Here is a 16,721-nt window from a genome sequence, read left to right as displayed (position 1 = left end):
TCTCGGTCATCGTGAAAATTAGGATATGTCCCTCTTTCTTGGCTTGATATTTTGATCGGAGGTGGACAAAATGACACAAATAGCACAGTCAATTGCTAAACTCTTTAGAACGCTTTTATTCCAGTTCTATGAAATCTTCCATTTCTTCAAGCTTCGTAGACTCCTCTAGTAAAGGAAACACATAAATATCGGTCTAAAAATGATATTCCTGAGTGCTCGTGTGAAGTTGACTACAACAGGTGTTCTCAACTCCCTTAGTCCATATTCACCGAAACTCCTTATTTAGTAAATTCGATTTAATTTCCATTGTTTGGCTAGCTAAATTCAGCTTTATTGTACATATATATTATAATTTCCTTTATAGGGCTAGCTGAATTAACAATTACAGTGGAGCAAACACTGAATTACCAAGTACCCGATCAATGTCATGGTTTGAATGTAATCTATTCATAAAGCCAGGCTTTCGAGTTTCCTTTATAACCAATTGCTTTAGCCGAATAGCTTTGCTTTATTGTATACATATATAATTATATTATGGGTATACAGATTCAATTTCTTAAGCTCGTTAAGAAGAACCTGCTATAGTTTAGGTGTTTGTTGAATGTCAAAAAATCTCATCGTTAGAGTTCAATTTCCAAGCAACTAACATAAACTAGATTCACCTACTCGAACATTCCATCTGTGAAGATCATGATCATCATTGAACGTCATCAACAGAAGTAGAAACCAATTAGTTTAGCAATTTCATGTGCCAGATGCCCCATTTTGTCTGCTTCTGACACATACTTGAATGTCAAGCCCTTGATTAACTCTTCATGCAAGGAGAAGGCTAGCTTAGTCTAGCGAGAGAAGTGTATGTATTATGGTGCATCATCTAGAGTATAATTAAGGGTTATTGTTTTACAGGGTTCAATCTTGTCATTTTTCAAAGATTTACAACCTCAATTATTAAAAAGCTTTCAATTAAGATAATATTCAAATAACTTCAAGATTAAAATTTGTCCATTGCTCATTTCCTCAGAATGAAGCATTTTATTTAAAATGTTCGAATGTCAAACAACTTACAAACATTCAAACAAAGGAATAACAAAAGAAAAATAAGTTCAAACAAGATGACATGCATTTGATGGAATGCAACAAAATTCTTGATGGATGCCACAACATACTCCTGATCAGAATGCCCAATTACACATCAAATATCCATGCCTCTGAATCAATCAGATCTTAGACCTTGCGCTTCAATGTATTACAATTCTCAGTGGTGTGCCCTGAGCTCCCAATATGATAGTGCATATGACATTAACATCATGGCCTCAAGATATAGGGACTCTTTTGGCTTGGATCATCTTGGAATGCTCAGCCCTACGACCAGTTAAATAGGCTCCCACCGTACTGATTTCAGCTTCTTTCTTTGATTGTTCAAATCTTGTTTCTATTCTCAATGTGGTGTCACATGATTAGGACCACTTCATCGAATCGTCCATGAATTAATTTCATATTTTCATGAATAGTGCATATGAAAATGCTTAAAAATTAAAATGCAGATGCAAAATTCAAAGATGCAAATGTAGATGAAAAAAGATTGATCACAACGATGAATATCGTAGAATAATTTTCATCGAAGATAAAAGTCTTCACATTACAAGATAGTCCATCTTACAGACATACTTTCGTTTAGATGTTGACTCTAAAGTTGATCACTACTTCATCTCGGATCTTCGTCCTTGAAAATGATTCCCCTCAAGCATTCTGTAACCTAACTCCGTTAATGTCCCGGTGGTGCTGAAGTCAGTGCGTCGCTCCTTGATGACTAGCGATAAAATGATCGCAAATAAGACTCTATTTCCAGATTACTCCTCGGATAAGAGGATCATCATTTCAGTCTCAAATGATGCACGATCTTCGAGCAAGTCTCATTCTTGTGCTCTGAACTTCTTTTAGCCCTCGATACGTGTCTGTATACGCGACTGTTTGATTGAAAACTTTTATCTCTTCTTGTGAAAATTTTCTCTTGAATATCCCCTTGCGGATCAACACTTTCGCATTATGTTATGTTGATGAAATATAATGCAAAAAGGATAAAAATGATACAAACAAAAGAAAAGAAATAAATTAGTACAAGAAAGATAATCAATGTAAAATCCAACCTGTACCCGACCTGAATACGAGTCCGAGATGTCACATTGACTTTTTAAAACACTTTTCCTTACAAAATAACAGAATGTTTTAAATTATTTTAGAATATACGATAATATACTATTAAATTATGTTTCTTATAAAAATTTAGAGGCAAAAACGTATTTATGAATAGTACTATACAATATGAACAGTACCCTGCTACAGTACCAAATGTTAAAATTTTCCAGATTGTTGACAGGGAACTGATTCCCCTGCTACAGGGAACCGATACCCTACTACAGTAATGCTACAGTGCTACTACAGTACTTTCGTAAAACATACATAAATTCTTAAAATTTAACCTTTCATCGTTATACAAAATTACCATTTACATATATACGTTTAAAACATTAGAAAAGTCGATCAGAGCGTTCATACTAAAACATTTCTTACATGCCAACATACTATACACAATCAAAATACATAATTTATCAATTACTTCTGATATGATCTTCTAGCAGTATTGATGTTCTTGCCACTTCTATTTCTACTATTGTGGGTTCTTGGTACCTACGTGTAAATCACTTACACGCTAAGTCATAGACTTAGTGAGGCATAAAATAAAATATATATCAATGCATTCATGAAACATGCACTCTTATCATTCAATCATGACATTACAACTTGCATGTATGTATTACACTATACAATATATGATCATGTCATGCACATATGAACTTACCTTCTTATGCCAGTTTCACTTTAATTTATCTTTCAATTGCCCATGTATATTATTGAGAACTCAAGGTATTCGAGTACATTGAGGTTGTGCACTATTGCTGTCACCACAGCTCGTATAAGTCCCACTGAGTGGCATATGAAATTTTTATCCCAAAGGACCTGTGAATATGTCCCGAAGGACCTATGAGTTGTCCCGAAGGACATATGAAACCATCAACTCTTGGAATGCCAACTATACTTATGGCTCCCATATCGTATACCATGGGCATTATTCTTATGTTTCATATGTTCATGTATTCATGTCATTTCTCTTGTGATCACATAGCTCATATCACTTATCATATCACATGTGCATTTGAATCTATTCTCATATATCATTTATCAAATCATATGAACATATATACTTTATGCATGTGTCATAATAATTATCATGTATGTATGTTCATAACTATTGTACTATAAAAATCAACATAGGAATTAGACTTATCACAAGTCTTATTCCATTGTACTATAATTATAATATGCACTCATCTTAGCCTTGCTGGATTTGAAACAATTCTAGAACTTATCCCTTTCTCAATCGTTTCTAATCCCTCGTTCGTTCTTACTTGTCACTTGTTCCGGAACTCGTTTAGGCTCGATATCTACATAAACATAATTTCTGAGACAATTATCAAAAGCCTAAACCTTATAATTTGATACTAATAGCTTAAACGAATTTAATGAACCAAACTTCAACTTTTCCTTTAGGGGGTATCGATACCCTCCCCATAGGTGCATAATCTGTAAAAACCCAGAATTTACTGTTCAAACACGAAAATCATCAACTCTTCACTAAATTTTCTTATACAAAGTTCCTTTCATAGCACCAAAATTAACTACAATCATTTTAACTAACTTCTATCATTTCAACACTTTAGAATCTCCCATACTTCATTCAAATTCTTAAAGCTAAGAATCATACACAATTTTCCTTGTTATCCAAACTTAATTCTAACACTTATAACTTATTATTCACACCTATGACAAGTAAAATTCAACTTCTAAATTCACTTATTAACTCTTTTTCAGAAATTCACTTTGAAACCCATTCTTTTTCATCTTCTATAACTCAAAACTCTTTGAGTTTCTATGCCCCTTTTTCCTTCCATCATGTTTCCTAGAGCTTCATGAATCAAAACCATGCTTGAATTTGAAGGATTAACCAAAAGAAGTCAAACTTACCTTGAGCTTGGGTCTTCACATTTGAGAGAAAAAGAAGATGAAGAAAGAAGGAAGAAGAAATGAGAGAAATCTGGAAACATTTGTTTCCTACATAAGCCCCACGTGGGTTTATAAAATAACCCAATTAATATTTTATTCATCCACTTGTTCAATGACCCTTTTACCCTTTTATTCTTCCTTCATTTGCTAATTAATCCTACACCAACATCTTTTAATTAATTCATTCACTTTTCAATTTATTTAATTTGGTCATTGTATTTAAAAATCTTACACTTAAATCACTAACCCGGTATTGAGAATGTTACAATCAAAAAGAGTAAAAAAATGCTATATAAAAATAAATATAACACATATTCAATCATGATATCTACCCGAGCATGCTTTCATTATATAGAGGTCCTACCCAGACATGATTTCTACCCAAAATGATTTATTTTCAAGAAAATAATCCTAATTGCATGGTATCTAGTTTGCATGCTTTTATTCAATAAAATTTAAAGCAAAATATAAGGTTCAAAAACGCTTCTCCATTGTGTACACTTATTTTGGGTACCTACTGACAGACAGAAGTTCGGTATGACTATACCTAGGGTGGTCGTTCTACGGTTCACTATATGCATGGTTTCAGCTATAAACGGGAAAATGTACTCGAATTATCCCTGATGTTGGTGCCCCTTTGGGATGCCAAACCCTCAATCATAATCCATTATAGGCGTAAACAAATCGAGTTCAATTCGAGGAGATTCACTTCCTTATACCTATACGAGGAATAAATCTCTACGAAGGTATAAGGCATGTATCATAGGGATAAATTCTTACAAGAGTAAAGCATTTACTCCGACTTATTTGGATCGAAGCTCGGGTCTAGAGCTTATGTTATGCAAATGCACGTGATGTGTGTGATGAGGAACATACAAACCTTTGACTCTAAAAAAACGAAAAAAAAACCTCAACAAAGCTGAAAAATACATTAAAACGTTAGTACGATAAAGTACATAAATTAAAAATTTAAGTAAATGGATTATAAGCTAACTATAGACTTGAACTCATAATTTCCACCACAATGACCATGTATAAGCGACCTATAACCTGACTCTCTAAAAAAAGTATCAGTGGAGTCACCAAGCTGTCATAACCATTTTTTTGATAAAACAATTAAATATTATTTTAAAAAACAATTGTGACTTTATTATTTGAAAAATTACGGATTTTGAATTAGTTTGAATTAAATCGAATGGGAGTCACCATCGACTTTTGGGTTAGGTAGTTCGAATACCTAAAAATGTCTTTTAAAACAAATTGTTTTTAAGACGAAAATTGGTATGTGTTTACCAAAAAATCAATTTTACGGGTCTGAGAGTCGATTACGTGTGGGGAAGGATTAGCACCCCCACATCGCCCAAAATTAGTACTCAATCGCTTACACATTGTCGTAGTAGTGGAAATCATAAATCAAACATAAAGTTGAAATATGATTCGTTTATTGAATATTGATTAATTTGTTTCGAATTATTTTTTAGGGAAAATCCTTTAATTCAAAAATAACTATCGAAATTCGCTCATCCTCAAACGGGAAGACTATCTCTTCTTATTTATTTCTTAAAAGAATATTTCATTCTCATTGATTTAAAAAGCGCAAATCGAGTATAAATCAAATATCGACAATTTGCAAACAACCAAATAAATTGCTACATAAAAATGCATTGAATCATAAAAAATTTAATTAGTAAAATAAACTGAATTTATTTCAAGTCTCATTTCATTCGAACATTGTATCAGATTGTACTACTTCGATCAAGTGATACTTTCCACTACCATTCTACAAATACATTTCTTGAAAATATTCGAATAATATTTAGATAAAGAAATACAATGGAAATAAATACGAATGGAAATATGTTAAATAAAATATTTACAATAAATAGAGCTAATAATATTTATTTAATACAATGCAAATAACTACATGATATGTAAAATATATATTCAATATAAAGGACTAGAATAAAAACAAGCGAACAATACAAATCAAAATAAAATCACCAAAATAGGATTAACATAAACTTGAAGGATTGAAAAGTGATTATAAACAACCTAGAGCCACAAACAAACATATTAGACAATATAAGCACCAGAAATGAAAATAATCCATAAATAACATTAAGGACTAAAATAAACTTAAACAGAAACATGAAAGGAACAGTTAAAATTATACCAAAATGCAACCTTATGAAATAATGACCAAAATAAAATATTCTTAAATGTCATAGCCAGATTCAAACATCAAAGAAAATAACATAAGACATAGAGTGAGTGACTTAAAAATAAACATAGGAAATTAAATGCTCAAAGTAGAATATCAGTAGATTTAAATTAATTGCTTTATAATGAAATTACAAAACATATGGGACCTAAACTGTGATTTGACCCTAGAAAAATAAAAAAACACGGGTGAAATTACAAAAGGCAAGGAATAAATGCCTTATTAGCCCAAACATGAAAACATGTTGAACCCCCTTTTACAAAACAACATCATTTCGCGTATGGTATTTAAGGCCATAACAAGGCCAAAATTCAACCAAAGTCCTCATTTTCTTCCTTCAAACCGAGAGAAGAGAGAGAGAAATTCAAAACTCTCTAAACTTTCTCATCGGGGAAGAAAGAGGTCGTCGCTGCCGCTCACGGCGGCCCACGGTGGTCGGAGGAGTCAAAAGACCCCTGAATCTTTGTCTCATCTTCCTTAACGCAAATCTTAGACCATTATAGTCTAAAATCGACCCCTTTGCCTCGTATATAAGGTTTACCTTATGAAAACTCGAAGCTTCCGACGATTCTTGGGTTTCCGACACCAAACCGAGGTAAGAACCCATTCTTGTTATTTCTTTTTCATTTCTTTTTGTTCTCTTTGAAAAATCCTCTCTTTATTTTCTCCTCTATTTTTCTCTTCGAATTTTATCTGTGATTTTTCTCTCTTTCTTTGTTGTCTTTTCTGAAACTCTCCCCTTTTGGTTCATCCCTTTTTTCTCTCTGATTCCCCTTTTTAATCGAGTAACATGTTGATCTCCTGAAAGTAAATCCCTCATCGGGATTTTGTTCTGATTTGGTTTTCATTTTTTCATTTGGGTTTTTGACATGATTCTGATGGTTGAGTGATTTGGTTAATTGAAGCAGGCGGCAGATTAAGATGACTTTGGCAAGAGCAACAATGACGGTTCGTGTGGCTGGGGAAACTGAGGGGGTTGGCGTGTGCATCATACGTGTGCCATCGAACGTTCCAGAAACCTCATCGATGATAGCTGGATGATAATTAGGGTTAAAACCATACTGTTGGATCAAATCTGATCCAACGGCTGGAATCCAGGGCGACGCTATACAAAAATGAAGAAACCCTAGCGGGTTTGGGTTGTATAGGCCTGAGGCAGGTCATATCCGGTTATTGGGCTCCATTCAGGTCGGCTAGATTCTCTGGTGGGTTATGCCCTAGGTGTTGGGCTTGTATCATTGGGCTTTGCTTGTAATCGAGTTGGTCTTGTATTTGCTTTGGGCCTGGGTTGATACTATAATTTGGGCTCCATTTTTGGCCTACACAAAAATATAATTAAATAATATTAATGAAATAATAATAATAATAATAATAATAATAATAATAATAATAATAATAATAATAATAATAAAACCCGGACAAAAACATGTATCTACAAGTCAAAGCGTGTTTTAAATATCACGTTCATTTATTGAATTAGTTATCCCTAAGTGTTATGTATGTGCAATTAGTACTTTATGGCTATTTCTAGATTTGAATTAAATAAATCGAACCGATTTTACTTTAAGTTAATTAATAATTTTTAACTTTTTTTTCTTCTTTACCTATACAAGATCATCCTTATCCCCTATAGAAGTCATTAATCAAGAAAAGAGGGCAAGTGATAATCATGTTTAATTTTAATTTTTTTATTTTTTCGGTCTAATTGACTTTGATTATCGGTTTTCTAATTAAGTACACCTTATTCCTTACATTACCGATTCGTTTGATTTAAGTCAGTCGGCCGTTAACTTCCATTAATTCATTGACTGAAGTTTAAGTTGACAATTAAAAAATATTTTTTTATTTAAAAAAAAGACGTATTTCTTCTTCTTCTTCTGTTTTTGTTCTCCCGTAACATATACTTTCCAGTGCTGAATTACACCCACAATAACTCAAAAGCCCTTCGATACAGTATTTGTCTCTGTTCTCCCGATTGTTTCACCTCTATTCCTTCCCCTTTAACTCTTTTTCCAAACCCTTTGGTATCCATTTGAGGCCTTTGTTACAGGGTCATGAATCCTCCGCTCTTACTCTTCTCGAACGAACCGTAGTTGCTAAATGCATTTCTTGAGGGCTACATCGAGACGATCTAACCTTTCTTCGCTAGCAACCCTAATCTGTAAAGCTTCATCGCGTTCTTGCTTTAGAAGAACTGTTTCCACTTCTACCTTTTCCTTGACTTCATATAATTTGTTAGATAAAAATTAGCTAAGTAAATGCAGATCATTAATACATCAAAATTTTAAAAGGATAACAAAATATACCAACAACAGCTTCCATCGTCATCTATTAATCATGTTTCTTCAAATTTTCATCTTGGGAATTACTTTCACGTAGAGTTAAGTTATATATAGTTTTGTTTTGACCCAACTCAAGGGGAACACTCTTAAAACCTTAAGTCATGGCTTGGAAGATTACAACCATGGTTTTGATCATGTTGATTTTCATGTTTATATCGTTGTCACCCATTTACGTTTGTACGCCTTGCATGCATCCACAGTAACTCCCCTATACCACCGGCCAAAACACCTTGGTAATCCCAAAATAAAGCATACGCCAAAACATGGAGGCGGCCCAAGGTAGAGCGACCATCCAAAAAGGCACCGGTTGTTGTTGTTCCACCAATAACGAACGTCCCTTCTATTACATCCCACCACCTTCTTCTCCTTGTCCACTTCTGGGGGAGGGGCAGTGGAGGTGGTAGTGAAGGAGGAGGAGGTGGTGATGGTGGAGGCGGAGGTGGGGGTGGGGGTAGTAGTAGTCCTGCTCCACCAACTACACAACCAACATGCCTAATTAATGCACTTAAGCTAGGATTGTGTGTGGGTGTGCTTGGAGGATTGGTGTATATCGAATTAGAAAACCCATTAATCGAGAATGCTTGCTGCCCGGTGTTGGGAGGTCTAGAGTTTGAAGCAACCGTTTGTCTTTGCACTGCTATAGGGCTTAAGCTCCTACACCTAAACATGAGGAGGAACACGTGAGTTAACGAAAATTAACAGTTGAATGACTTATCGAAAAAACTGATAACGTAAGTTACCAAACACATTTAATTAAAAAATCGGTGATCAAAATTAATCAGACTAAAAACAAAAATATCTATTAGCATTTTTTACCCTTTTATTAACGAGGTATATAGTACGTCTAAAACTTTATTGTAATGATGTCATAGTGGATGTCCAAAATAATCCACGGTTGTTTGTATCAACAGACAACAAGACAAAAGACTAATCATAAAGGAGACTAATATGATGATGTAAATTATTTTATTTATTAAAAAAAACAAAATCACAAGTAAACTTTATTAAAATATTACAATTTTATTTATAAAATTATTTTTAACATTTTTTTAAAGTCAAAATTATTTATGATGCTTAAATTTTAAAAAAATAACAACAATTCTTTGGCTGTTAAAAACATTGACTTTGTGTTATAAATTCATTTTAAACACAAAAGTTAAAAGGGAAACTTTTTAATCCTGGTTGGGCCAGCTTAATTTGACCCATAAATAAATTACTTTTTATTCTAAAATCCATTTAATCCGAATTAAATGTAATTATGGGCTTACAAGTTAGCCAATGTAAACCCATAAGCAACGAAAGCCGTATAACGTATTGAAAACCAGACTCACCTTTTGGGTTCAAAATCCTCTGCCCAGTAGGCCAGAAAGATAATGATTAAGACCCAACAAATGAAACAGTCCTATATAAAATCACATAATATAAATATTAATTTTTGGTATTCGGCTAAGTGCCTCCATCGTTTGTTCGCTCACACCCTCTTAAGCGCCTCTTTTGCAGTTAGGTCTCGGCACCTGCAAGCAGCTCCTCCGCCTCACTGTAAGTCGTCGTAAGCTAAGGTAAGCAACTTCTATATGTTCTGGACTTTCTTTTTTTCATCGTTCCAATCTTTTGATTATATCTGTCTTCTACGATATTATTATCGCAGTGAAAAATCCAACTTGTGTTGTATCATGCTTGCTTTCTTCCTTTGTTCTCGTTTTCCTCATTTTATATGAGATGTGAATTAGCCATGAATTTAAAACTATTGATTCTGCTGAAAACTTATTAAAACTTTTTTTTTTTGCATTAGGAAATCATTAAGGAAAGTACTGGTTTTTTTAGGTTTCTGAAAAGTAAGTTAGCTCTTAAGAAGATATAACCGTATAAGAGGTTCTGGAAGTAAAGGAACATGGGGAAGAAGGCAAAGAAAGAATGGGATGGTTATAAAAAGGATGTATCCAGGTCTGCAACTGATGAGACTGGGAAATTTAAGAAATCTTTCAAGCATCACAATAATTCAGATTCACTAGCACCGCTTATCAGGTATTGTTACTCTTTTGATCCAAGTTGGAAACTAAAACTTTTTTCAGTTATGTCAGGAATGCTATAACAGATTTCATTACCCTTTTAGGAAACAGGTTGAGCCTGAAACAGCAAAATACTTTTCGGAGATTGCGAACCTTTTTGAAAGTCAAGGGGTGGATGTGGAGGAACGGTCGGTTATATGTGGCAATGCTCTTGAAGAAGCTAGGGGGAAGGAATTAGAACTAGCAACAGATTATATCATAAGCAATACTCTTGAGACTCTACTCGATGGCTGTAATGTGGACAATCTTTGTAGTTTTCTTCTAGGCTGTGCGGATGTCTTTCCTGCAATTGCAATGGACAGATCCGGTTCTCATGTAGCCGAGACATCTCTTAAGTCATTAGCCAGGCATGTTCAGGACACAGAGGCATGCACCATAATTGAAGAAACTCTGGAAATGATATGCAAGGTATTAAGTATTTGGTTTTGTACTCCATTGGCTAATGAAACAATTTCTGCGTGTATTCTTGTTATGGCACTTCAAATGCCCTTACTTTTAATGAATTATCACATCATCTAAATATTTCATGAGTATATATTTGGAGGCAGACTATGATAGTATGATAAATTTTTCTATTTTCCCCTGAACCTTTCATTGATCTTTTTCAGGTGATTGTTGTCAATCCTGTTGATCTAATGTGCAACTGCTATGGATCTCATGTTCTTCGAAGCTTTCTTTGTTTATGTAAAGGAGTACCACTGGACTCCTCAGAGTTTCATGGAACAAAGGGATCAAAAGCTTTAGCAGAGAGGTTAAATTTCAAAGTATCTCACTTCGATGAGAATGATTCCCAGCAATTTCAGCAAGGATTTCCATATTTATTGAAATTCCTTGTATCTGGGATGGTTAACTGTACAAGAGAAAACATGAAGAGCATGCTAGTTGATCAGTATAGCAGCTTGGTTCTGCAGGCATGTCTTTATTTTTCCTGTTGTTTAATATAATTTCATTATTCAGTTAAGCAAAAGTAATCTGTATGTGATTTTGTTGCCTTATGGCTTTTGGTATTAGTGACTAGCGTATTCAGATAAGTATTAAGAGATTCCATCTGTTATAGGACTATGCATTTATGTGTTGAGTTGTCAAAGATGTAATTAATAGCCAGATTAATTAGTTATTGGAACTTCATTATTTGTATTATACAGCATGCACGCATTTCATTTTTTGAAGTAACTTCTCTTGTAATTGGGCTTGTAAACTCTAACAAACCCCCCTCTATCACATAAGATTAATTAATTATTTTTTATGGGCACATCGGTTGGTGTAATTTAAGAGATGGCTTGATGGGTGTTTTAGCTTTTTTCGTGAGTTTTTGAGTCTTATACTTGCCCTTGCGGACTTCTCTCCTTTTTGAAATGAGGAATTAATGTAATGAATTAGTTTATAACTGACCTTTTCACTTCTTCCATGCCAGACAGCTTTGAAGTTATTAGCGGGGGATGATCAAGAATTACTGCAAATAATTCCAGTTATTCTCAGTTGCAACAAGCAAGATTTAGTGAAGGGAAACTTCATTGACACAATCATTGTTGGTGAAACTGTAGAAGCAATGAAAGAAACCGCATTTAGCCATCTAATGGAAGTAAGAAACTTTTAACAGGATTCTATTTAATATATGTATTATATATTTGTACTTTGTGACTGGATTATTCCTCCTCTTTGTTTGTTTAATAATCTTGTTCATTGCTCCCTATAGAAGTTTTATTTCATTTGTACTTGAATCAATGTCATAAAAAGACACTTTGGAAGATAGCCATTTGATTAGATTGTCAAGGGTATGAGCCCAAATAGCAATGCCCTTAAACTTACCTTTAAAGAAATAAACATACAAATTTGCACCTAATTTCCTTCTTAGCCTTGTAATTATATTATTCATGAACCTCTGAATCTCATCCTTGACTTATTTCTTGTCACCAAATATGCCCCAGAAGATATTTTCTGTTGATAATTGTCAGGTTACAGGGTCAATTTTAGTAGTTAGAACTTAGAACCATCTTGACACTGTTCTGGGTGAATGAACCTTTCCTTTTCTTTATGTTGAATTCCCTTAATTAGTGATAAATTGGGTTGTCTGTGAGGTGAATCTTTTCCTCGTTTCCACTATAATAATTTCACCTTTAAGTTTCAAGAGCTGCTGCAACTGTGATGTTTATTATCCTATAACCAAATGAAGAATAAAACAACAATAGAGCAGTTGATTCCTTTACCTCTTCCATATCCTTTGCATGCAGTAGTTAAATCATCTAGTTTCTGCTCTTTCTCTTTTCTTTATTCTTTGGGCTAGCTTCATCTTCTGCAAAATGCAGGTAATTTTGGAAGTTGCACCTGAAAGCCTTTATAATGATATGTTCACAAAGCTTTTGAAGAATTCATTGTTTGAGCTTTCATCTCATCATTGTGGGAACTTTGTTGTTCAAGCGTTAATTTCCCATGCAAGAACTAAAGATCAAGTACGTATTCCAACATTCTACTATACATAAAAGCCTGTAATCTTTGTATGCTTGACAAGATTCAAAGCTAATATTATCTCTTGAAATGATTTGATGTACTTCAGTGGATACTAGTGTTCTATCAGTGAAATTTTGTTATTGGTATTTATGTACTTATTGTTTTATTCGGCTGCTGTTAAGTTCCACAGTTTAAGAAAGCTATTTCTGGTTCCGGATGCCTTTGCTAAGCTTTGCTGTTCTGAGATTTGAAAAACTTTATTTTGTTTATTAGATGGAGATGATCTGGGAAGAGCTTGGGTTGAAATTTGCGGATCTTCTTGAAATGGGGAGATCAGGAATTATTGCATCTCTTATCGCTGCGTGTCAAAGGCTTCAAACTCATAAATATAAGGTTCAGTCGTTAGATTCATTCCTTTAGGGGGTGTTTGGTTCAAGGATTGTGGGATTCCCATGGGATGGGAATCCCACATTCCCATGTTTGGTTGACCGGGAATCGCATTCTCGGTAATGTTTTATTACCAATAGTAGATTTTTTGGGATATATTACCGGGAATGTCATTACCTCCATTCTCTTAGGTATTGTAACATTACCGGCGTTTTGGACTAAAATGCCCTTAAATTTTTTTTTTTCAAAAATATTCTTCTTCTATCATTGAATAATAAAAATTCTACAAAGGTTAAATTACAAATTTATCCTTAAATTATTTTAGATTTATAAAAAAAATTCTATAATTAAAATTTTATATGAAGTTCAAGGATTAAAAAAAAATTACCCTTTCATTAAATCTTTTTTATATTTTTAATTTTGTAAAAAAATTTATATAAATATTATGAATTTAATTTTTTTAAAGAAAATATATAAATATTTTAAAATTTGTAATATTAAACAAATATATAATAAGGACAATTTAGTCAAATATATATTCCAATAATCTTTTATTCCTTTAATCAAATACGGTAATCTTACATTCCTGTTAAACCAACCAAACACAAAATGCAACATTCCTAGTAATCATATTCCTTGGTAATCTTTTATTCCCACTGGTAATCTTACATTCCGTGAACCAAACACACCCTTAATGTTTGCTCCTTAGTCGGTTCCTGTACATGTGAGTCTGAAACAGCTTGTGGTAATAACTTCTAAATGGAAATTATTTCATACTAAAACTTCACTTTTATGTAGATATCTTCTCCTAACCCTTCATTAATTTACATTTTTCCCCTCAGTGTTGTGAGGCTCTTGCTACTGCTGTTGGTTCAAAAGAAGAGAATTCCAAATTCATTGTTCCTCGTATACTGTTCCTTGACAGTTACTTCAGCCATCATGACAAGTCTAGCTGGAACTGGCCTGTTGGTGCTAAGATGCATGTCATGGGTTCTTTGATTCTGCAGGCTATTTTTAAATTCCGAAGTGTATGTTTCTTTACTTGAACATGTTATATAATTCTGTTCTACCCAATTTATCGCCCTTGGATATTTTCATGTGCTATCAGCAAGTTTTCAACCACTTTTGCTTGTATTAACTTAAGTGAATGACTCTGCGCATGTGCTCTTGCATATCGAGTGTCAAGCTTCTGAGTAAGATGTCTATATAGTAATGGTAATTCATATTTAGGCTTTGAGATTGAGGTTAGTGCAGCAAATTAAGCTTGAAGGTTTTTAGTTAGTGAAACAAATGTTTAAGCAGTTGGTGCAGAAAATTATTTATACAACTGATAGCCTGATACTTGAACATATTTGATCATCTTTAAAGCAAGTGTTTTGAAAGTTGAAATGCCAGATAATTGACTGATTAAAGATCTTAGTTTGAATTCCTGAATTGAATGATTATTATTCCCTTGAAAATTCTCAATGTTAAACCAATATCCCATATGCTGTTTTCAGTTTGATCATATGCAATGTGCAGGATATCCTATTTAGATATATGGTCTGGCATTACAGAGCAAAGATATGATACCTTAGTTATGCTTAGTTCATCTGTATATTGATTGTTTTGGATCTTGAAAATTCTCTATGATGTTGGCTTGAATATAAGAGAAAAGTGTGGATACTGGCTTTCTATTTTTCTATGCAATATATTGTTTCTTCGTTACAGGAATGGATACAGCCTTATCTTTTGAGTATTACATCCATGGGAACTGAGCATGTCCTTGAGGCAGCTAAAGATGCTCGAGGAGCACGGGTTATTGAAGCATTTCTTGCTTCAGATGCTTCCACAAAACAGAAGCGTAGATTAGTTGTGAAGTAAGTCAAAATGTTGCAATGTCATTTTTATTTGAGTTTCATTTCTCTCAGGAAGTTCTTATCTGTCCTTGTTTCATTTGGTCCATTGGTTAAAAGTGATACCAATGGACCTTGTGTGCACAAAAGTTATAGCCTTTGATTGAACTTTATGGTCTGGAACTTTATGTGTGGACATGGAATAATATCTTCTACTCTCCTGTGATTCCATATCAATCTGTTATTTTGTTGCATGGTTAAGTATATGATTAAATTGCCGCTAATATTTACTTTACACTGTTTGTTTGCTGTTAAATATGAAGGTTACGTGGACATTTTGGGGAGCTTGCGATGCAGCTCTCTGGATCATTTACAGTTGAGAAGTGCTTCAATGTTGGTGGCCTGTCACAGAAGGAATCCATAGCCTCTGAACTGTTAGCTGTAAGAACTGAACTCTCCAAGACAAAACAAGGCCCCCATCTCCTAAGGAAATTAGATATTGACAGGTAACTAAATTGCAGTTTGCTGGTTTGGTAATCAAGGATTAATTCTTGTGTTATGTCGTAAGCTAAGTTGTAATGCATATGCTTATTCTAGTTTGGACCGAAGTTTGATAGGAACAACAAACTCAAATTCAATTGCTTGTTGCAGTTTTTGTTTTATATTTATGGCTTGTTTCTTCACCTTTGCTTTGTGATGGCAGATATTCTTCCAATCCTGATCAGTGGAGGTCAAAACTAGCATCAAAAGAATCAGCTTACAATGAATTCTATGCTGCATTTGGCCCTACTGTATCCAAATCAACAAAAAGCAACAAGTTCCTTTCTGATGCATCTATGGACACGTCAGAGCTCGAAGAATTAAACACAAAAGAGAGAGACAGTTCTCTCACTTCTGCATCCATACTTGATGATACCTCGGCAGAGAAGAAAATGAAGAAGAGAAAAAGAGAGTTGGCCTCTGAAGATGCTGTCAGCTCTAACAAAGCGGTTGAAAATGCTGTAAATTTTTTTCTCTCTTCTGGTAAACCAGATAAGAAACGACACGGAGCTTCGAAACAGAGACTGAAAATTTGAAGTACAAGGATGCTCTGCTTATTTTGCTGACGATTTTGGTAGCTGACTGAAAATTCTCTCTTCGGGTTTGCGAAGCATTTTTGTTAGGGTAGAGAACATAAGCCTTTCTGGAAAAGTCACAAAACTCTGTTTTGTATACAGTTATATTATACCAAAATATTGCTGTTTAACAATAGAAATTGACAGATTATGGCAGCAAAACTGTTAATTGCATTTCCTTT

General features: G+C 33.9%; 2 protein-coding genes across 3 annotated transcripts in view; one reads left to right on the top strand and one right to left on the bottom strand.

The window, feature by feature from the left end:
- The window catches only part of LOC120148477 (pectinesterase 3-like), a 25,868-nt gene extending 13,717 nt beyond the window's left edge, over positions 1-12,151 (bottom strand). Inside the window, exons 1-2 of the mRNA XM_039161587.1 lie at positions 12,147-12,151; positions 7,931-7,938 (exon numbers count right to left, since the gene is read on the bottom strand). The gene's annotated coding sequence lies outside the window, so the exon portion shown is untranslated. The remainder of the gene's footprint in view (positions 1-7,930; positions 7,939-12,146) is intronic.
- LOC120148475 (pumilio homolog 23-like) lies at positions 10,147-16,721 on the top strand. Of its 2 annotated transcripts, none has more exons than XM_039161585.1 (11): positions 10,147-10,244; positions 10,478-10,710; positions 10,799-11,162; positions 11,363-11,665; positions 12,169-12,336; positions 13,061-13,204; positions 13,476-13,595; positions 14,432-14,617; positions 15,300-15,448; positions 15,748-15,930; positions 16,128-16,721. In XM_039161585.1, the coding sequence occupies exons 2-11, from the start codon at positions 10,577-10,579 to the stop codon at positions 16,498-16,500; spliced, it is 2,124 nt and encodes a 707-aa protein (XP_039017516.1). In that variant the 5' UTR covers positions 10,147-10,244; positions 10,478-10,576; the 3' UTR covers positions 16,501-16,721. The 2 variants fall into 2 exon arrangements, with proteins under 2 accessions (XP_039017516.1, XP_039017517.1); XM_039161586.1 differs by having other exon boundaries at positions 10,151-10,244; positions 10,510-10,710.

Source organism: Hibiscus syriacus, unplaced genomic scaffold (assembly GCF_006381635.1).
Source record: "Hibiscus syriacus cultivar Baekdansim isolate YM2019G1 unplaced genomic scaffold, ASM638163v2 tig00110962_pilon, whole genome shotgun sequence".
In the NCBI taxonomy this organism is placed as follows: Eukaryota; Viridiplantae; Streptophyta; class Magnoliopsida; order Malvales; family Malvaceae; genus Hibiscus; species Hibiscus syriacus.
Note: the sequence above shows the minus strand (reverse complement) of the source record. Positions and strands in the feature narration are given on the sequence as shown.

Bases quoted from the DNA above. Each gene is read 5' to 3' on its own strand.
- LOC120148475 (XM_039161585.1), top strand. From the start codon at position 10,577: ATGGGGAAGAAGGCAAAGAAAGAATGGGATGGTTATAAAAAGGATGTA. The intron at 11,666-12,168 runs GCATGTCTTTAT...CTTCCATGCCAG, and splicing joins ATAGCAGCTTGGTTCTGCAG to ACAGCTTTGAAGTTATTAGC. The intron at 15,449-15,747 runs GTAAGTCAAAAT...TTAAATATGAAG, and splicing joins AAGCGTAGATTAGTTGTGAA to GTTACGTGGACATTTTGGGG.